The sequence below is a fragment of the Triplophysa rosa genome, linkage group LG21 (assembly GCF_024868665.1).
Source record: "Triplophysa rosa linkage group LG21, Trosa_1v2, whole genome shotgun sequence".
Taxonomy (NCBI): domain Eukaryota; kingdom Metazoa; phylum Chordata; class Actinopteri; order Cypriniformes; family Nemacheilidae; genus Triplophysa; species Triplophysa rosa.
The window spans coordinates 15,733,360-15,755,996 of record NC_079910.1 but is presented as its reverse complement, the minus strand read 5'-3'; the positions used below and the strand labels follow the sequence as shown (position 1 = coordinate 15,755,996).

Sequence of the window (22,637 nt, the reverse complement as noted above, 5' to 3'; positions counted from 1 at the left end):
ATGAATTCATTTTTATAATTAAAGTTAGAAAGGCAAGACTATTGCCTTAAAATAAAAGTTAATGGCATTTTAAATAATTTTGATGGGTTATGTAGACTATTTTTGTCCTTTTTAGTTTTTTCAAAACATCCATTCAACATTAACATAAATCTCAACTTGATAACATGAGTTTTACCTCCAGGCATCTCTTGTCTAATATTTAGCATACTGAACACAAGATTTGTGCTATGCAAGTTACACTAGAGTTTATTGTGGCACTGAAAGGCCATTGAAACAGTTCACTCTATTGATATATACTGTAGGCCTCAGAGGAGTCCGTATTGATTGAGAAGCAAGATGGTTGTCAAAGAGACCTTACCCTCAGTAAAAAAGAGGAAAAGAGCAGGAGTCCTAGAGTAGCTTCATTAGCCACTGGATTCAACAGAGAGGCAGATGACAGAACGAGAGAGAAAATCCTCTCCCTACACAGCGACACAAAAGAAAAACACAGTGTGTCCAAAAGGACCTCCGCAGAAACGATCTTATCACCAGAGAAGCCCCTGAGAAATAGAGCTAAAAGCCCTGCTCTAAGGTACAACCATTTCCAGGGCGCTGGTTCCTTGGAGGAGAAAGCGTACGATAATGGGCACCCGCAGGAGAGATGTTTGTCAGAGAATGCGTTTCATGCAAATGGATACGATGAACATGCAATGGAGAGACACTGGGTTAGAAAAAGAAACATGGGTGCAACCCATGGAGAAGATGAAAGGGGAAATCAGGACGTGGAAAAAAGCTTTGGTGAGGCTTCTCCCAATGCAGCTATAGACAAACATATGAGAAATCAATATCATGAAAGCAGATGGGGGAACCAAACCTCAGAAACAGAGCCAGACATCAGATCTACTACCATGCAAAAGCAAACCCCTAAACCAGGCACTGGAGATGTTACGGCAGTCCAGAGACACGACTCCAGTGCCAGTGACACATCGCAGTCTGAGGTGAAACGAATAGTTCCATTGAAGCCCGAGAGGTCAAAAAAGCTGAAGGGCAATAAAGCAGCCAAGCTACAAGGACACTCAAGTGAGAAAAGCAGTTCCGAATCATTTGACGAAGGGGAGAAGTCTAAGGAAGAGCAAATTGCTTGTGAGAATACTCTGTACAGCTTGTCGCAGCACAAAAATTCTGCCGTTCCAGTGGGCAATGGAACTTCAGCTAAGCAAGACGTGTCCCGTAATTATCACAACAGAGAAGTCAGAGAATACAGCCGACAGTATCTTCAAGACAGGCACCAATTACGGGATTTAAAAAACAGCGCTGACCACAGACTTAGTATCGAACAAGATCACGTTCTGTTTGAAGATCCATCTTCTGTGTTTGACTTTGCGAACAATTCAACGTTTTCAGCCTTCGATCAGATTCCCCATTTGTACCCACCCATAAAATCCCAGAGGGCGAGAGATGCACGCACCAAACAGATCCCCAAAAGTGATTCCAACAACAGCCTTCACAAGAGCTCAAGCGTGGAATCTTCCAAGAGAAAATCAGTGGTAACAACTGCTTGATATCTGCTTGTCACTCACAGGAACTAAAGCATCGCATGAAACTGCACATTCATTGTAGTTTTGAATAGCGCACGTAGCAATAAAGCATAAGCACCTGTTTCTGAGGACAGATTAGCAGAATAGTCTGTATTTTACCATTGGCTGATTGAGGTGTGGTACCAAAACCGCTGTCTGATTGGATTAGGATGTGCCACCTCCTTTTCCTCTCCCACCTCCGCACAGCTCAACATCTGCTTGCGCATTTGAGAAAACACTTATGATCTTCCACATAATCTCCATCGCTTAAGCTTCAGGCTTCCGTTCCACTGACTTTCCACCTGGTGTGCGGTCTTTCCTTCCAACATTCTTTCTCTGGTTCTCTCTTACCAGGCATGTAGTTGTTGCAAGGAATCAAAGGCTTGTGCACCATGCCGTTATGCTAAAATGCCATTTTTGCAAACCAGAGGGCTTGTGCAAGTATGACTTTCAAAAATGGCCATGTCATGTTATTGCTCATGAGACAGGCTCTGAAAGTTGATTTAACAAGGAATGGTTTTAGCTGGCGTTTCGGGAGATAATATACCCTGAGTCATACTACAAGAATTCAGATTTGCCCTTGAATACAAAAAATGAATTTATTTTGCAAAAGTGCGGGCAGCCTTGAGGTTTTATCTCATTTTTTGGCCAAAAAGCCTGTTGAGACTCAGCTTTGATAGAGCTTCTGTCACTAGCTAAAATCATCCAGCATTAGAACACAAAGAGTTTGATACAAAGAATTGCTGATAAACCTTTATTCTGGCAGTAGAAAGACTGGACTAGAAGAGCCAGAGGAATAATCTTGAATAACTGCTCATTGGGTTTTTTCAGTGGCACTTAGTGCCAAATTGCACCCTGCTGTCATATTCTAGTTTAACTTTTAATTGTCATGGTGCAATTTGCTGTAGTCCACACTGTTTAAGACGTCTCGTTTGTATCGATGTATCGGTCAGTGTATCCGATCAGTCGCTAATGTTTGCTGTTTGGTTCAGGGCCTAGTCTGGGCTCCTTCCCTGTTATCTCAAATTTCAGTGCACTAACTTTGCATTGCTCTTCCTATTATCTCATCTCACATTCCAGGAGCCCCTTCCCACCCCAGCAATTCATGCGGAACCTCAGGAGGACGCCCAGGTGCCTCATTTTTCCACTCATCTCACCTACTGCTACCTCATTGCTAATCCACAAGCTCTTCTACATTTGACATAACCAGCCTTCTGTCTTCAGCTCTCGCCATAACAGCATGAAATTAATTGCATGATCCGCAACCATCCCACTCCGAAATCCGATACAGAACTGTCTCTTATTGCATCCAACACATTGATTCCTTGGCATTGTGTTTGCAAGTTCAAGGCTTGCCTCAATTAGCATGAATCTAACACAAATTTGTGAAAACAAAATGTCTGTAATGAAACAGATAAGGCTGCTGAGAATAACATAGGAACTACAAACATATAGTAAAGTGCAGTATACTGGGGGGACATGCCCCATAACATTGACCTTGTAGTATTTTAGTCCTTCCTCAGAGACACGTAATGCTTCTTCATTAGGAATATGTCAGTTTGTCTCCTGAACTAATACCTGCATCCCTACTAGCCTCTTTAACCATCAGCCATTCTAAATGTGTCACAAGCTTCCTGTCTTGTGAAGAATGTTACCTCCATAGTATTGTCTTGTTTTGTATGTTTTTCAGTCAACATTTGCTCTTGTGGCACAGCTGGTTCCATGCACCAAGATCTGCTCTTTTTTCTGCTCCTTCAGAGAGAGCCCTGGGAGAGACGCTTGGGATCGGTGTCAGAAGATGACCCCGACCCGGACGCTCTGTACCTGAAGGAGACCCACCTGGGCATCGAGCGCAAATGCTCGAGTATCACCGTCAGCTCAACGTCTAGCCTGGAAGCCGAGGTGGACTTCACCATCCTCATGGACTTTCAAACGGGCATCGAAGAGTTTTCTAGAGGCATGTCCGAGCTGGGAGAGAAGGATATCTCGCCTGAGTTTGGCTTCTCTGAGCGGTCCACCCATCCAGCGTTTATACTGGGAGCAGATCCGATCTATTATCCTGAAGACAGACCTGTGGAAGTACTGAGGCCCGTAGAGAAACCCAAACCCATCGTAGAGCAGAAGCCCCTGGAGGAACGTAAACCAGAGGTAGACTAGCATCCTTTCTGTTTCAGTTGAAGTGGCTGGCTAACCCAATCACCTGCTGGAAATGTAGGATGTGTAAATGTGAAGATTGCAATCACATCCCATTTTATTTTCTCTCACGTTCTACAGGGCATATCAGAGCACCGCATGAAATTACATTGGAATTTGAGTTCATGATTGATGCTAATTCCATTCCATTTGACGCTCCCTTCTATAGTTGAATATCTTTCAGTTCAGGTTTGGTTGCTTTCATTTTTGATTTTGTCATTGCATCTTATTTGTTTCTTTTTCTTTGACCCATGACTCATCGTATGCTGCCCCATCTTCCTAAATCTGGTGATCAGTTTTGAGTTATAACTTTATGTGTTTCATTTCTTTTCCAAGCCTTTCGTACCCAAGAAAGCTCCACGGTCAGTAAAAACCGCTCAAGCCCTAAGGAAAGACTCTACAGAACAAGCTAATGCCCAGTCGATGAGGCGTGAGAGCTCCGAATCGCCCCCAATCCAACCTCTGAGCAGAGAGAGCAGTGAAATCATTGCCTCCCAGGCTCTAAGGAAGACTGAGGTCAAGATCGAAACGCAGCCCAATGGCTCTGAGGTCACAACAACCATAATGGAGATCGCAGACCCGGTAGAGACCTTTTGGCTCATCATGCTTTGCTGAGGAAATGTCACAGTATAAGTTAGAAGAACATGCTGTGAAGATGATTACGTGTCAATTACCATCAATTACATAACCGTCTGAGTAATTACCTACCTTAAATGTCTTAATACTGTACTTACATCTCTTAACATCTCTATTTGCTGTTATAGGACCATGGTATGAGCAGTATGCGAGAGGCTGCGTACTCAATGGTAGAGAGGGTTTCTCCTGTAAGTGATATTTAAACTCCAAACTTATTTCTGAACAAACTTCAGCTAACTTTCGAGGTGGTATGATACAATTTTTTTGCGTGACAATGGCTTAATTTATATTATTGTATAGGTGAACGTGGGTTCATTAGGCAGAGAAGGTTCTCCTCTAATGGTAACTGAGAACGTAACATCGGCCACTACAACTCATGTTACTAAGGTATCAGAAATGTACTGTAGCCTTGTGTTTAGAGTTTCTTTTGACTTTCCAGTTTGAAAATGATGGTTTACATTCACGTTTTTGTTTTACAGACCGTGAAAGGAGGCTACTCAGAGACTAGAATTGAAAAAAGGATTATCATTACTGGTGATGATGATGTTGATCAAGATCAGGTTTGTACAGAATTGTAGGCGATTTTTTATTGTAATTTGACAAGTAATTTCAATCAAAGGAAAAGATAATAAATCTGATTATTTATTTGAACCTGATTTAAATAAATACATACATTTTAATGAGTCTCTAGCCCTAGTGATTGCCCATAGTATTTGCATCTGGAACTATTTTATATAGAATGTTATTAATGTACGTAGCTAGTATTAAAATTGTTGTAATATTTAATAGTGTAAAATACAGTATATGTAAATTGACTTTTTTTGTTAAGTTAATGTTGTTCAGACTAGGTCATTATTAAATCAAGAGTAAAATACTTTAATTTCTGACTGTAACATGATTGTGTTAACCTACAAACATATTACCTTATCTAAGATTTAAAGTAATAGTTTATTTAAATTCTGTCATCATTTATTCACCCTCTTGTCATTTCAAACTTGTATGACTTTCTTTCTTCCACGGAACACAAAAGATACTTTGAAGAATGTTGTTTACCTGCACCCATTCACTTGCATTGGTTTTGTGTTCGGTTTCCAACATTCTTTAAAACAGCTTCTTTTGTCTTCTGAGGAAGAATTGGATCATTTTTGGGTGAACTATCACTTTAAGACAACTGTGAGGTTATTTAACTTTAAGATGTTCTTTCTGGAAACCCTTCATTAGATTTCTTTCAGTGAATAGAAAATATTGATAATCTCTTTCTTAAATTTAAATGTAAGAAAAAAATTGCAGTTAGGAGTAATTTTCTTTAAAATGTTTTTTGAATCCTTATGTTTTGAGAGTCTTATTCTGAACTAGTTCCTTTAAAAATACTGCAAATTATGAATTTTATGACATTTTTACATGAGCTACTTTTTCAGTAATTAAACTATAGAAAACATAAAATCATACTAAACTAACTAAATATTTAATCTAATGATGCATTATTTTGTAGAAAATAGAAGGCTATTGCAACATATACAAAAATTAAGAAACCATTCCAATTTTTCATTTCAAATCATCATTTCTAGATGTATTGTGATCATTGCAGTCCAGTGTTTGTTGAATTTCAATAAAATCAAAACTTAGGAGTGACATAAAGTCATCCAACAGCAATGTAAAAAGACTGACAGCTTGACAAGACACATGAAAACTGTGATAAAAATCCAGGTTAGCACATAAAAAAATAATTGTCTATCTTTTCCTAAATACATGTAAAAATATGACTGTTGTATTGCTTAAAAGTGAATATGAACTTGTTTTCTTTGCAGTATTTGAGGTCTGAAAAAATACATAGCATCTATTCTGTTATTTTCACCGATTTCTTCAGTTTTCATTTTCTGCAAATAAATGCAAATAGAAACAATATTTTTATTTGAAAGAAATATTGTAGTTCACAGCATGAAACAAAAATGACAATTTTACCTAAACACGTACCTATAAATAGTACGTTTTGATAAAAAGAAACGGTCTCTGAAATGGTCTCTTAATTATTTCTGCAGCTGTAGATTGTGACTGCATGCACAGCCCTGAAAAGAACTAGAATGTCTTCAACAACAAGCGTGTATTTTAATAAATACGTGCAAATTAATTAGCATCTCAGAAGACTTATTAGCAATATATAAGCTGCTTATTTTCCCCATTTAACCTCAGAAATGACTTTTCACAGGCACTCGCCATGGCAATAAAAGAAGCCAGGCAACAGCACCCTGACATGTTGGTAACCAAGGCTGTAGTTGTCAGGGAAACAGAATCTTCCACTCAAGACCTACATGAGGAATCCAAGGTATTTGTAACCGCCGGTCCCCGCGTGCACAATTAATCCATCCGTTTTTAAAATGCATATTAGGTTTTCACTGCAGTGTTTATCTGTCATATTGGGTTTGCTGGTGTATTTCTGTTTGACGAGTGTAATGATGTGCCAAAAGCGGTTCAGTCATCTCAGTGTTAACTCTGCACAGTTTTAAACTGAAGTTTTAATATATGACCGGGTTACATTATCTTTTATTTCGGATTTTCTCTCCATCAGTCCTGATCTTCTCGGTTATTCATCAAGATGTTTCTCAATGACTGCCAGTGGATCATCAACATCTGGAAACCTCTTTCACCAAGCTTCAAGACCCGGGACACCAATTCTTCCACACACATGCACACACACACACTGCCTCCCTGATGTCAGGCATATTCCTTCCTATATAATTTCTATTTTGTGTCTACATTTGCTGTGGTAATACAGACATCGGTCCAGGAGGCACAAAATCTCCTCGACTGAGCACCGCTCGGTATGGACAGTCTCACATCAATCAGAAGATTTAGTCGCCATCATAGTCTATTGCTCTTTCATCACGAATGTGAAAACTAACCAGTTGTACTCTAAACAGCGCAACGGTGACCTGTCGCATGAGACACGGGGATTTTCGATGAACATTGCTGAAGATTACGCTAAAGCCCAAAGTATAGTTCCCTTTTCACACGTACGCGAGGGACAGCATACAGTGCATGTGACGCGAAGTCATCAGAATAGTACGCGCATAGCCAAAATTTTGTTACCTTGCATACATAGTACGCACAAGTCACGCATGCGCATTCCATTTCTTGCAGTAATTCCTTTAACCACCAGGTGGCAACCGTGTCCTGGGAGCGTCGATTCAAGGCAGTAGAAGAAAACCTGACCTCTGTAGGCCCGGAGATGTATTGCAATATGTTGTAATGCGCATGCGTTAAAACCGTGTGTACGTGTATGATTTGAAGGAAGTACGCATATGCGTACGCTCGTGTGCACGTAAAAAAAGAAGTATACCACAGGCTTAAGTGGAGTGACAGTAGCGTCTGTCAAGTAGTTTTCCTAGAGCTCACGGAGATGTTACACGGAAGACCTTTTTGCAAACACCGAACTGTAGATTAAAGCCTAGTGTACTAGCTAACGTGCAGACAGTTTGTCCATGCTTTATAGATCCGCTGTTATGTTGCTTTTAGATTCTGAAACTCATTTGCATGTGGCAAAGCAGCGTTTCACAGACACATTTTCATAGACAGTCGAAAAAGCTAAATACAGGGGTCGATGTCCTTGAGCAGAAAAGAACAGATTGTAGACTAAGTAGAATGACCAAACTTGTCATCAGTATTTATGTCCATATTGGTTTTTAATATGAGCATACAGTATTAGACATGTACATTTTATTCCGGCAATTCCTGCGTTTAAGTTTTATAGTTTTGACAAAATCCCTTTTTTTGTTATTGTGGGGCCCGTACATATGCTTCGTAGAGATAAATAAAAGTAATTTTCAATGCAAACTTTTCCAATGTACTACTAGTAATCTTTAGATCTTAGATAGGAAATATCACAGCGTTTGACCTGTTTTTAAATGCACGACAAAACCAAACACATCTGCTTTCTGAATGCTCCGATTCTTCATCTTCTACACCTAACGTTAAATGGAGAAATATTATGTAAAGCCCAAAGAGTTATATACATGCCAAACACTGTTATTCACCAGTGTGTTATATGCATGTGACTCCATTTAGACCTTATTAGACACGCAAATGATTTACAATTACTTTCTAACAAGCCGAAGATTTTACAAATTCCAAACAGCTCAGCAAGTTCGTGTGATTATTGTATTATTTTTCTGCTGCCTCATACAATGCTGTGCCAATGAAAATAAGGAAAACAACTTTAAAAGGTTCTGGTTTGTAAGATACGATTCCTTTCTCTGTGATAAATGTCATGAGCCTGTGGCTTGGTTTTCAGTGAAGCGTGACCCGTGAGCCATGATTCTCTTTCCAAACATCCTAAAGCAGTAGACGTCCTGAATGAGTCAGGATGTGTATGTGTTGTAGTGTTATATGGATGAATGAGCTTTGATTTGTATGTGTATTGCCAAATAAAAAACTTAGGAGACTTTAAATTAGAATGAAAGAATGCCAGAAAAGCTCTTTGATGATCATATTTGCTAACATGGTGAAAGGCTTGTTCTTGTGTATCTATTTGTTCAGGACGGTGCACTATCTGTGAATATTATGACACCTAACACAACTTGCAGACATCAAAAAGGAGACTTGAATAAATACCTTCAGCTGATTTCTGAAGACTTAGATGCTGTTTTTGAATATAAAGAAGTGCCATGTGAAGGTTGACAGTCACAGTTGGACTCAACCACAGCATTCTCTCATTAGTTTTGTCTCATTACAAGGCAGCGTCCTTGGTACATGTCGCATAGAAAACGAACTCTGGAAAAACACGTTAACTTTAGAAAACTCTGTCTTCAGCATCGGTTTCCCTAAGATTCCACCTGCCAGCCACTTCTGTTTACACTGCTATCTGGTACTTTCTACTGCTTGATTTTGTGTGTTTGCTGTACAGTGTTCAAAATAAAAAAGAGATCCATTCAAGTGTTTAAGCGTCCACTATTTACAGATGTGTTACACATTTTGTATTGCTTCTACTGCCCTCTTGCGGTTCATGGAAAACACTCCAATTCAGAAAAAAGCACATAAAATGTAATGAAATATCAGGCGAAGCGTGAACCTTGATGAACCTCGTAATTTACTCATCAGCAGTGTTGGGTGTAACCAGTTACTAAGTAGTTACTGTAATTAAATTACTTTTCCCTTGAAAAAGTAAAGTAAGGGATTACTCTTATTTTTTCTGTAATTTAATTACAGTTACTTCTGATGTAATTGAGCTAAATACTTTGTGTAATATGTGTGTGTGCAGAAGAGGAATTGACATCAAAATTCAAAGTCTAACTTTAAAATCCATGCTTTAATGCATAATTCTCACATTTGTAATTAATAATACTACTTTATGTAGTTGTATATTATTTATTTGAATGAATGAAAAGAGCCGTTTCATGTCTATCCTTGAATCACTTAACTCCTCAAGGTTGATGTAGGATATAGAAAGTAATTAGTAATAAGTAATTAAATACTTTTTGAAGAGAGTAACTTGTACAGTAATCTAATTACATTATCGAATGTGTAATTAGTAACTAGTAATTAATTACTTTTTCAGAGTAACTTACCCAACACTGCTCATCAGCATTACGAATCCGTATACTGTACTGTTCACTCCGTCTCTCAGTAAAACTGCACCTGTTACAAACATTTGAAGAACCATTTTGAGTTTTTATTACTGACCTGAAAGCGAGAAAACATCGTTTTCAAAGTGCCGTCACTCAGGATCTACTAAGCTAAAAGTTTTTACCCTGAAGACGTGACAGGTGTTCCTTATTGTAGGCTACACTGACGCTAGTCAACTTGAAGTCCCAAATAATGATGATGTCACAGTCACTCCCGATTTAGCATCTTCATTAGGCCATCCCTTAGTGATGGGAATTATAATTCATTTGAGTCATTCGTTCTTTTTCAGTTCGTTCACCAAAATGATTCGTTCACTGATTCGTTCAGTGACCATTTCTATAATACGCCAGCAGGTGGCGAAAAAGAGTTGTGTTATGTCAACGAACGTATTAATGGACGTATAAACTGATTACAGGCTTTATTAAAATGTGTCTCTCTGATCTACTCATTAAATAAATAAAAATAAGTCTAAATAAGATGTTCAGATGACCAACGCACAAGGTTTTTCTCCATAATTAAAAAGTTAATTGTTTGGTCATTTACACATTCATAAATCTGGGATTATGTTAAACGTGAAGTTTATGTATTTTAAATAAACAAGCGTGCAAAGTAGCCTACCTGTAACTGCGCTTTGCATCCGCTTTCTGCTGACTGCTGAACTCACATTCTAAATGACCGACCTACAGTGTACACTCTCGTTCAATACGCCCACATGACGTCACGCATGTTCCGTTCTGCGGCGAAGCAGTGTATCGTTACTTCCGCTAGCACTCCAGTTCATAAGGTGGTGGTAATGCTCCTATAAGATGGTTTGCCAACAGCCAGTAAAACTCAAGAAGAAGTTACTTCCGCTAGCGCGTTATCACTCGCGTCACGGCCTCGCGCAGTTCCCTCACGGCCCTCGTCCCGCTCTGCTTGTCACAAACGTCTTGCAGACAAATTTCCACTAACGACAAGATCAAAGCTAGAGAAAGGATACAAATTCTTCGCTGAACAGTACCTGTTTGATTATGAAGGTAAGTGTTTTGGTTTCTTTTTGTGTTAGCGAAGATGCTAGGATAAGTACTTGACCACGTGTTCTGTCAGTTTTTTTTTCACTTGTTGTTAAATTCCAGCGCGACGGCAACACGGAAGTTCTTCTTCTTCTTCTTCTTCTTCTTGTTTGTTGCAAGACGGATGTTATGATGCACTGCTTTGCGAAAAGGCGGAAGTTAAGTGACGTCATTGTGAAAAGGGCCTATTCGTTCATTTCGTTCACGAACGAGATCTCTCTCTCTCTCTCGTTCAGACTCAACAGCGACTTGGTCAGTGTGGGCGTATTCGTTCAGTGGAAGATCTAACCAATTACACGTCCCTTCACAGCCGGAACTGGAATGCTGTTTGCTGTCGTGACGCGAATGAGGGCTAACAAACAAATACTTTTTTGTTTTACAGTTTTTAGAGAAGTGCATGACATGAATTAAATGAAGTCGTTTTTATTTGAAAGAACAATAAATGATACAAAATGCTCACAAAACACCTGTGCTTGCAGTACAATAACTGAGTAAACAGGGCTTGACATTTTCCATGCAATAAAAATGACCATGTTAATTTTTCCTTGTTACATTTAACCATCAGCTTGCATTATTGAATTATTTTCGTAAGGATCTTTACATTGTGTCCGTTTCTGTACTTGTTGAACAAGAGACCTCATGTTTCATTTCGTTTACGAGGCAGAAGTAACAGCTCGTTCACGAACGAGAATCAGCGGGTCCTGTCGCTCACTTACGAACGAGATGACTGATCGTTCATGTCGTTCACGAACGAGAATCAGCGGGTCTCGTTCAGAAAAACACAGGCTCGTTCAGTGAAGGGCGTATTCGTTCAGTACATTCAACCAATCATATGCTTTGTCAAAGCTCACTCTCGAACGCCATTGGCTCGCAAATTAGACACTCTTTTAAGACAAGACGCTCTGTGCTCGAGGGAGAGATTTCAGTGAACGAGAAATATGAGTCATTGCATTTCGTGAACGAGAACGATTCGTTCACTTTAAAGATTCGTTCAAAAAGAACGATTCGTTCACGAACGAAACATCACTACCATCCCTTCATAACTGTGTTCTGTCGCATTTTTACGCATTTCTTTTTTTTTTGCTTTTTTTCTTCCCTGCTCTAGTTCTAAAAAAATTAAAGAGCTTTTTTTTGTATGTCTGTCACGCTAAAACCACTTTGTCATTTGTTGGGAGAGACAACATGTAAAAGGCATCCTCATTTCTAGACCACTTATAGAGGGTATGCACGTGTCGTCACTTTCCCACGTGAACACGCCGGAACGCACCTGCTTGAGTGGTAAGAGACCAAATGGTCCAGAAGCACTTCCTGTTTCCGTTTTTTATTTATTATTAGTATTTTTAAGTATTAGGTTTTTTTTGCAAAAACAGATCACAGGTAAAACATTTCAAAATCATGTTTTTAGTATGTTATCATGTTTTATTGTGTCAGTTAGGTATTTTTGTATGAGTTATTATTACTCAATCAAAACAACCCAACTGCCGTGTGATTGATATTGATATGCACAATTTAAAAACGTGATTTTTGAAAATGTTTAAAACGTAGTTATCTGTTTTTGCAAACGAACTCCTCATATAAAAAATACATCTTTAGTTAACATTTTAAATCGGTTATAAATAGGCCTATTCTGTTGTTCATTTAGTAATAAACAAATGAAACGGGGGTATTCCAGAAAGCTGGTTATGTGACATACCCGGATAAGTTTAAGGGTTAGTTAGCTGATAACCTCTACTGTCGGTTCCAAAAACAGAGATAACTTTCAAGGTATGTAAATTACCATGGCAACTCACTCTCTGAAGATGTTCCAGGGTTAGTTCATTTCAAGGAAATGTTACTGCGCTTCAGGGGTTGTCTGCGCATGTGTGCGCTTTTAATGAGCGTCAAGTGGGCGTGGAAGCACAGAATACGTATAATATTATAATTTTACAGCAATATTACAATTACATTTCCAGTTTCACCTATCGCAATTCGGCATTTTATTATTAACTTTTTTATTTAGCCTTTTAAAATGAAATAGTCTTTAAATAAAATAATGTAAGCTGTTATTATTAAACTATTATAAGGCTTTATGTATTTATATTGAATACTGTATGTATAGTTTCAATTAGGTTTATTAAAACATCATATATCACTGGATGTACGTATATGCACACCTTACAATTTCCAACAGTTAAAGGATGTTAATAGTGATGTAGTTTCATTCTCTACCACTGTCACAGCAGACCTTCATCCTCTAATGCAAATTAATTATCATGGTTAGTGTGCACTGAAATGTAAACAATATTTTTTTATTATGATAACTGTATCAGTTTCTACAATTAAAGGAGTCTCCATTCATATGACTACATCAGCAACTGTTCAAAATAAAGCTGATACATTGCAAAGTCCGTTTTCACAAAACCAAATAAAAGTCGTTTCTTAAGGAACAAAATAGAGGTTTAATATGCAGCCAACACAATTAGCAATGTAATTAAATACATGTAAAATACACGGTTAGAAAACCATACACATGGTAAAATAACAAATCTAACAGAGTGAATAAATATTTTAAATATCTTTGTATAAAAAAATGTATATATACTGTAGTAGCCTACATAAATCTAAACTATCTTTATATTTAATAGCGTTTATAGTTTTATAAACGTATGAATTCAGTTACACAATATTTATGTTTTTAGCACTTTATACACCGATGCAGATTTAAGTCTTTTGAGCAACAAACCCTGATTTATAACGTCGTTTCACAGTCAAAAACTTTAAGGCCCGGTTTCACAGACAAGGCTTAAGGCTAGTTCCAGACTAAAATGAATGTGTGACCTGTCTTAACTCAATATAACTTGCCCAGAAATATCTTCAAATATATCAGTGCCATTGTTTTGTGTCAAGATGCACACCAGTAATGTCTTCTTCTAAGGCATTTTTACAAAAGCGACATAAATATCCTAATTTAACTAAGGCACAGTCCTGGCTTAAGCTAAACCGTGTCTGTGAAACTGGGCCTAAGCTTCTTAACCGTCTCCATGGGTATTCGTGAAATCTGTGATCTATTGGCAATGTCTTCATGTCGTTCCTGTGAGCGCGCGTTAACTCTGGGTATCTTTCGGCAGGTTGATTAAACTTACTCTTCAAACGTGTTCTGGAACCGATACCCAGAGTAAGCAAGGTTTGGGTTAATCAACCCAGAGTTCAGAGTTCAGTTGACGGTAAATTAACCCTGCTTTCTGGAATACACCCCAGGAAGTTATTCTGGACCCAGTAATATAGCAAAGATTGAACTGAGAGCGTATACATCTATAGATGCCTGTGTGTACTAACAGTGGCAGCCGTTAGCAAATGCATTTACTTGAACACAAACCTGACACATAACATGAGCCTTCTCACTGTTCCCTCTCCCTATATTGGAGAGGGGTCTGGCTGCAGCCGATGGGGCGAGTGGAAATACGTCACCTCCACTCGAAGCGGATATACGTCACCTAATTCTGACCTCAACCCAGAAGTAATTTATGAAACGGCGCTGTTTTAATGTCAATAAATACTTGTAATGTTTTAATGCTACAAAATTATTGTTTAAACGTTATTAAATAACTTTAATGTTACTAAATCCAGACATTGCTTCCAGGTTTGTATTTAGAAAGTAAACATAGTTAGCAGTGAACAATAAATGAAACAGCAAACAAATTAATTTTTATAAAAATGAAAAATGTGAACACAAATAATTTAGGAATTTTATATTTAAAGCAAAACATCATACAAAACAACCACAGTAAAATATTGAATAATTTCCACAAATTTTAATTGTTTTTTGAGTGAAAGTGAGTTGACAAAACACATCAACTGCAAGTAACAGTAAATAAGGATCAACGAACGTTCTTCTCATTCTTCTTCTTTCCTTTTAATGGCGGGTCGCAACCAACATGTTTAGGTGTATATCTCCACCTACGGTACCGGGGTGTGTAACATCAGGGTTTTCAGTACTTCAGTGGATTATATAAAAAAATCGAATTTTCTAAACCTGTATTTTAAAGAAATTCATGCAACATCAGCTAACATTGGCGAGACATCAATATTGATCTTCAAAAATATATAAATCCATCGTGTTTATTCATCCTTTTTGCGTAATTTCACGCAAGCCATATGCGTTGTGCTTGCATTGCACGTTAAGACAGCGACAGTCTGCAAGTAGTGTAGGGATGCTGAGATAAAATTACCCGAGTTAAAGTTCGAACTTCGGAGAGCTCAGCTACACCATTTTGCCGCTTCTTTATTATTGAGTGGAGGTGACGTATTTCCTGTTCGAGAGTGGAGCTCCACTCGCCCCATCGGCTGCAGCCAGCCCCTATTGTCTCCCTTTATACTAATGCACTTGTGACAACTAAAAATAGATGACAAACAGTTTCTTTTATGTTTAGTTTCTGGCCGATAGTTAACTGCTAGTTGTATAACTAACAAAGTTAGCGAGCATACCCTATGCGTTCAAAAGTAACGCTATGTGAAAAATAACATTGTTCCCCAGTTTATGATTTAGGCATACGTGAGATATTTTTAGACACATACCCAAATCATAATCCACACCAACAAAAGACAGAAGTTTTTTAATCTTAGGTTACTGTTATAAAGTGAAACGCGAGCATGTTTAATGATCATTTATTGTGTTTAACTACAGCTGTCGTCAGTGTTGTTGTTTGACAATGGCAGGGGAATGTGTTAAAATATCAAATTGGAGACTGTATTCTGTCCTTTGTGGCACTAAACAACACAACAAGATGATATTTTAAACTCCTTATGTAGCTGAATCTGTGCTGGTTTGTATTGGCCGCGTCCAGTTTTCCCTTTGTTTTGCCTCCAGCTAGCGCCGTGACGTTGGCGAGAAAGGGGTCTATTCAAGTGCTGTGCATTTGTAAACATCCTTTATAAGAGTTTCTCTAAACACATTTTCTATGGTAACTGACAGCATATCATACATTTTGTCTACAGAGTTCATTGCCAATAATTTAAAACGTTCTCTTATCAGCTGAAGTAACTATAGGCCTTCATATAGACGCCTTTTCTGTTAGTAAACATTGTGACTCGTTTTTGTGGGCGGAGCTTAGGTGGAGGCAGAAAGATCCCCCTGACCGCATTACTAATGCTAGGTAGCGCATTTTGTTTGCTTGCTTTTTGACAATGACTAAAAAAAATCTGATTACATTTTCACATGTAAGGTCACTCACTGACTAGGACCACGATTGTTTTTGAAAAAGTTGACTTTAACGCAAGGAATCTGGCCAACCTGTACGCGCTCACTCAATGGATCCAGGGAGGAACTGACAGGATTACCTCCAGTTAAGTGGCCTGACATCTACACCTACCAGACAGAGAAACCAAGCGTGTATAGTAAAGATAAACTGAGAGCGTACACATCTATAGATGCCTGCGTGTACTAACAGTGGCAAACGTTAGCAAATGCATTTACTTGAACACAAACCTGACACATAAGATGAGCCTTCTCACTGTTCCCTCTCCCTTTATACTAATGCACTTATGACTTTTTTGATGATCGTTTCTATTCAGTCCGCTTGTTTTATTGTGTTTAACTACAGCTGTCATCAGTGTTTTTGTTTTTCAATGCCAGTAGGTAGGCCTATGTGTTAAAATATCAAATTGGAGTGTATTCTGTGGAGTGTATTGGAGTGCGTTCAATGCAGTGTTTTGTGTCTCAAACAAAACAAGTGATGATACATATCAAAACAATAGTAGCAGCAGAGTATGATCCTTCCAAGATGGCGGCGCCACTGCAACATGCAACATAGGGCGTGACGTCAGCGTCACATTTCTATACAATAAATATCCTTTATATTTCCCTTTCATGCTTCTTCTTCTTCTGAAGTGCTCATTTTATTCTTTGTGTCATTTTACTGTATGGTTAAACATTAGTACCTTTCAATCATTCAATTAACATGAAACGAGCAAGAAATTCCCAAGAAAATATGCCTCTTTACCATCTGTGACCAACAAGAAAAATGGTCACTAACCCACACAAATCGGAAGAAAACATTACTTGTGTTCCTTCGTTTATTAAAAGCAGACAGTCCATTCAAATACTGCCACTACAAAGCCAGTTCATGCTAAACAGCTTGAAAATAACGGAACGTAAGCATTATTTCATAGGTATTTCAATGACCACCGATATTACCTATTGAAAGCGCCTCAACGGAATAATAAACGCTGTTGTTGTTTTTACAATCAACTGAAAAATAAAGGAAATGAACAATTGAACACATCATGACAACTGAACAAATCATGACAACTAGTTAAGGCTGTTCTGGTCCTGAGGATATCTTACATACTGTTTCTCATCAAAGAGGCACACGCTAGGTCACACAAAGGTCCCAGCGCTCGACAGAAGGAACGGCCAGTGAGCTCTTTTTCTGTATACTGTAAGGCCAGCAGCATTGACTTTGTCTTTCAAACAGACAGGATCCATGTCAACATTTTGGGACTGTAAACTCTGTCTGATCTGAGGACAGCTGATCGAGTGTTGATGAGGAAGATCAGGTAAGGAAAATGTCTATGAGGTATGGCAGTAGAGATCCTCTTCAACGGAGTTCATTTAGTCCCAGGGTTGCTATGGAAAAGGCATATGCGTGGTTCTCCACTGCCAAGCATCTAATGGATGAATATGGATTCGTCTTAGACAAAAACACATCCCTGCGTGTGAATCCCTAATGAACCGCATCTCATTTTATGCACCTTGAACATCCGATGGAAACCGCACATTTAACATCTGTCAATATGAAATCACTCAATTTATCCAAAAACTCCATTGTCTCCGCAGCTTTGGTGTCAGTAATTGAAACCGAGATAGCAAACTTCCTCTTGAAAAAGCTAGAGGAAACATCAAGTGGATCCACTTGTGGTGCATGTTTGTACTGTTCTCCCCGCTGTAGAGTTCTTCTGTCATAATAAAGTCCTCACCGTACAGAACGCTACTGCTACGAGCGATGGTAGTGCTTTCCTCTCTGTTGCTAATCCTATTGCATGTGCAACTGTTAAAATACAATAAAATGAAACAAATATCAGTCAAACAATACAATTAAAACACTTTACGTGGATATAGATACATCAGAAATATTTAAATAAAAATGATGCAAAAAACATGACCGTGTGTTGCATTAGCAAACACAACAAACATCCGACTCAAAACTAGAATGACCAAATATCATATTATCAAGATGTCCTTCAAATACTCTGAATATCGCAAGTCGCAACCTGATACTTATTTAACAAAGAGAATACACGCACAGCACAAGGGTCGTGAGTTCAAACCTGCTATCCTGGGAATGGTGATCTGTCGACTGCTGCTTCCATCTCCTCCCTCACTCACTGGTTTAATCTGGATGATGTAATCCTCATCCATAGGCAAAGAGAGCTCCAGAGATGTGCTGTTAGTCTCCACCACGCTGGGCCGAATCTGTCTGCTCTGTTTGTACATGACCTTCAAAAACAGCTTGAGAACTCAATCAATGTGTAAAGAATGATTTACAACAGACCCATGACGTACTGAATATCAATATGCATGCCGTATAATATAGACGGATTCAAAGCAACAACATTAATTAACCCAACGTTACTGCGCATGCGCACATTCGTGGACTGCCCTTAATTTACGGTACACATTTGCAAACAATTGTGCGCTAGTAGATTATTTCTGATAACAAGCAAAAGAAACCGAGAAGAACCGTTACTTGGCTAAACTCCAATATTTTGAATGTAGACTGCGATACCAAGCTCAACCACTAGATGTCAATGTACCATCTATAGTATAAATCAAACAGGCTAAGTAATGTTAGTATGTTCGTACCTTATATCCCATAACTTCAGATTCATTCTCCAGTGCCTTGACTCGGTCCCATTTGAGGATGAGTTTGGAATCTGTGGTATTCCACATGACTTTCGCTGGGGACTGGCTCGGTGCTAGAGCACAAGAAAATATACTGAATCATTCTGAAAAGTCGATGTTATGTTAAACATGAAGCAAAAACTCTATATGTAATAACATTTTTTACAGATAAGAAAATAGTCGCAAAACCTCATATGTGAATATGGCTTTGTTCATAAGTGGGAGAAGTGATGTAAGGTCTGTAAGCACATAAAACTGAATTACAACGTCACACTTACGGGGTCTTTTAGTGGTGACGTTGACCTCAGCACTGTCAGGCCCAACACCAGCACTATTGTAGGCTTTAAGTTTGATGTAATATGTGCTGCTGGGGTCCAGTCCACGAATAACAGCTGATGTCCTGTTTCCCACAGTCCTCATCACACTGGCTGTGTCCGGTTTGTCTTTTGTACTCCAGTACCTCAGCTGAAATTCACAGTCAACTGTCATCAGCCAGAAGTTTCGCAACGTTTAACACCATGTCCTAACCAAATTAAACAGTGAATCTAAAATTGTTGGTTTCCATTTTGTTTAGCTCCACCCACAGAGAAATCTCATCGGTTCAAATAGCTCAAATCTTTGTTGGTTATTGTACTGTACTATTAAGAACACTAACAATAGTAAGTGTACTAACTAAAACTGTCCGATTTATTGGAATTAGGGCTGGGCAATTTAACGTGTTATTATTGCTTTAACGCATTGAAGCGGCCCTAACACACGCGGTTTCTGCCAATCTCATATTAATCTTGAGTACCTATAGAGTAGTATTGCATACTTCGTATCTTCGAAGAGTATTTAGTTTGATCACATTTATAAAAGATAGATACAGCTGTACGATTATTTCCGAAAGCATACGGCGCGTGCGGGGGGGAGGGGTAGGCTGAACTAAAGCACGTGCACACCCATTGCCAACAAAACACAGACATCAGTTACACTCACCGCATGCGGTTCATGTCCAGCATCTTTTAGCGCTGGGACGGCTCCATATATCAGTTTCAAACGATCTCCAAATCCAGCGTTATATCCACCGTTTATATAACATTCATCACCCAAACGTAGTGAACAAACAAACACCTGAACTTTGTAAACGTATGCTCTCTCTCTCTCTCCTGCGCACAAGTGAAAGTGACGTCTGCGCATGCTCCTTCTCCTGCTCTCCTTGCTGCTGCGTGGGTGTGCCACGTGCTTTTCCGGGAGAATTGTCCAATAAGGGACTAAGAAAAATAGTTACGAAACAGTTTTATATGTTCGTAAAAAACTTTCAGAAACCTGTACGATCGCTGGGGGAGTGTATCGAGCACAGAAATACTATGTCATATGCCCAACTCGTTTTTTGACAAGTTGACCATGTTAAGCATGAGAAGACGGCACGTTTAACATCGTAAAGAAGTCAGAATGCATGACACACCGTTGCACCACCCCTTTAATTAATTAATGCCGACAATTATTTTATCGTGCATTAACGCAGTTTTATATTAAGTATTATTTTATTTCGAAAGTCTGTTGCTCACGGGCTCTGAAACGTACAGACAAACCATGGGTCACAGAAAGGGTGGGATGTTGATCGGTACTGGCTTGGGATGGGCGTCACCACGCGTCTCAACCAATGAGATTTGGGGTTGGTCTAGACTGCTGAAACGCACACATGAACCAGGAACACCAGAACTGAATGGAGAACTCTTACATGGACATTTCGTTTTAAATCTCTTCCAGACGGCGGAGTTGATAGAACAAACCACTCCATTTCGTCTCCCCTCCTTCAGCCATGCCCTTATCTATCAGTGTTCTCACCCCACAAAGACGTAATATGTGTGGGTGTAAGAGGCTTATTTAATGCTAATGATGATAAAGCGGAAGGAAATCAATAGCCTGCAGAATACAAAAGATTCCCCGGCTAAGGCACAAAACTGCAACGATAAGGAATTGTGTTGCGTGTATTGAATGCAGTGTGAGGCTAATGCAGAAAACGTGTTTAAACACGTGCGCCTAGAGAGTCAGAGCGCAAACTACTAAACGGAGTTCTCTTTCACGTCTTCTTACTTTGAAACGGACAAATAAACACAAAATTACGTCAAAATTCCCATATTCGCAAGGGTCCATGTAAAAGTAGTCCGTTTTATGAACGTTAACAGCTGGGAAACAAGACGGACATGTCACAGTATATTAACGTAAATAGCTGTCCGAAAGGCCGCCGAGTGGCATGACTTTCATTAAACGGACTTTGGCGTGGTGCCATAGACGCTCTTTCTGCATGTGCTGAGAGCAACGCAAACGTGCTGCTTTCGTATGCAGTGTAAAAATACATTCTCGATGTGACAAATTCGGACATTATCACTTTAGTACAACGGGCATACAATAAAGCCAGCCTGCGTCTCTCAACAGCACATTGCTTCTCGTGTTGCAGGCAGCCTCGCTTCACCGCTGACCACCACTCGCTATTAGATACAGACAAACACGGACAGAGCCAGTTCAGAGTGTAATTGAGCGCACGGAAATAATTTAAACGCAAAACCGCAATTCACTTACACGTATTGAACCGTGGAGGTCGTACCGAACGGTTCAATATTATATTGAGTATCGTGGCATCCCTAGTACGTAATTAGAAACATTTTTATTACAAATATTTTTTTTAACAAATATTTTTTATTTACTTCCTATTTAAGTTGATCACAATTTATGTTATATTAAAATATGAATTTTGCTTTTAAAAAAAGTTAATTTTCAGATCTTTTTCTTTTGTATAGTAGGGGCGCAATCTAAAATCTTGCCTAGGGCACCAACAGAGGCTGGGCCGGCCCTGGTGTTGAAAGAGAGTTTATGTTACATTAACATTACATTTATTCATTTGGCAGACGCTTTTATCCAAGTAAGAGAGCATACTGTATAAACATTTTGTCAACACACTAAACAGTACCGTTAGTTTACAAGGCCATGCTACTAGGAGGACGTATAAGCAATAAAATCAATAATCATAACTTGTTTTTCTATATCAAACTAGACAGAATGTTAATGCCCTGGCAGTGGCAGATGGTTTCATATTTACAGTAATTTGATTACACTAATGTTTAAATTGAGATTAACATAAATATGTTAAGTTAAAATAGTTAATGCTACTACAGTATGTAAAGGAAATACTGTTGTAAAAAAGCATATAATTTGTTATTGTAAAGTGTTTGCAAACTAAATCTTATTGTACTTTTGTTCATATAGCAGTACTTTTAAAATAAAAGTGCACAATACATTACTTTTGAATTCATTATTGAAATTTACGCTTAACTATGCGATTAATCGCAGAAAAGTCATGCGATTAATCGCGATTCAAATTTTTTATCATTTCCCAGCACTAGTTGGAATACTGTTTTACTGTTACCTCATAACCCATTATGCGTGTCCTGCTGGTGCTCCATGGTAGAGGCTTCCAGCTGACCTCTACTTCTGAGGCTGACAGGCTCTTGACACGGACTCGACTGGGGGCGCGACTCGGCTCTGTGGTCAGAATAATCATTACTGTAATGTATGATTATTATGAAAAGGTCCATGATTACAGCACTGATGCACTTGCAAAAGTTCTTCTTTGATTTTCTCAGATTAAACACAAAGAACATAATGTCGCTTTCATAGTCTACATGACTATACTTAAAGGCACAGTTCACCACAAAAATA

The 22,637-nt window shown here is 38.7% G+C and overlaps 2 protein-coding genes across 9 annotated transcripts in view; one reads left to right on the top strand and one right to left on the bottom strand.

Moving 5' to 3' along the window:
* Positions 1 to 9,308, top strand: part of si:dkey-178k16.1 (band 4.1-like protein 1) — a 64,493-nt gene extending 55,185 nt beyond the window's left edge. For 7 of the 8 annotated variants that reach the window (XM_057363034.1, XM_057363033.1, XM_057363031.1 and 4 more), the window contains 8 exons: positions 303 to 1,526; positions 3,315 to 3,704; positions 4,086 to 4,331; positions 4,514 to 4,573; positions 4,686 to 4,772; positions 4,865 to 4,945; positions 6,592 to 6,708; positions 6,952 to 9,308. In XM_057363034.1, coding sequence (XP_057219017.1) covers positions 303 to 1,526; positions 3,315 to 3,704; positions 4,086 to 4,331; positions 4,514 to 4,573; positions 4,686 to 4,772; positions 4,865 to 4,945; positions 6,592 to 6,708; positions 6,952 to 6,957 — 2,211 coding nt within the window. In that variant the 3' untranslated portion in view covers positions 6,958 to 9,308. Of the gene's footprint in view, positions 1 to 302; positions 1,527 to 2,636; positions 2,688 to 3,314; positions 3,705 to 4,085; positions 4,332 to 4,513; positions 4,574 to 4,685; positions 4,773 to 4,864; positions 4,946 to 6,591; positions 6,709 to 6,951 lie in introns of all 8 variants that reach the window. The other variant, XM_057363039.1, reaches the window with a different exon arrangement.
* Positions 9,309 to 14,798: 5,490 nt separating this feature from the next.
* Positions 14,799 to 22,637, bottom strand: part of cntn3a.1 (contactin 3a, tandem duplicate 1) — a 68,191-nt gene continuing 60,352 nt past the window's right edge. The window contains exons 19-23 of the mRNA XM_057363045.1: positions 22,345 to 22,460; positions 19,214 to 19,400; positions 18,897 to 19,009; positions 18,362 to 18,530; positions 14,799 to 18,081 (exon numbers count right to left, since the gene is read on the bottom strand). Coding sequence (XP_057219028.1) covers positions 17,993 to 18,081; positions 18,362 to 18,530; positions 18,897 to 19,009; positions 19,214 to 19,400; positions 22,345 to 22,460 — 674 coding nt within the window. The 3' untranslated portion in view covers positions 14,799 to 17,992. The remainder of the gene's footprint in view (positions 18,082 to 18,361; positions 18,531 to 18,896; positions 19,010 to 19,213; positions 19,401 to 22,344; positions 22,461 to 22,637) is intronic.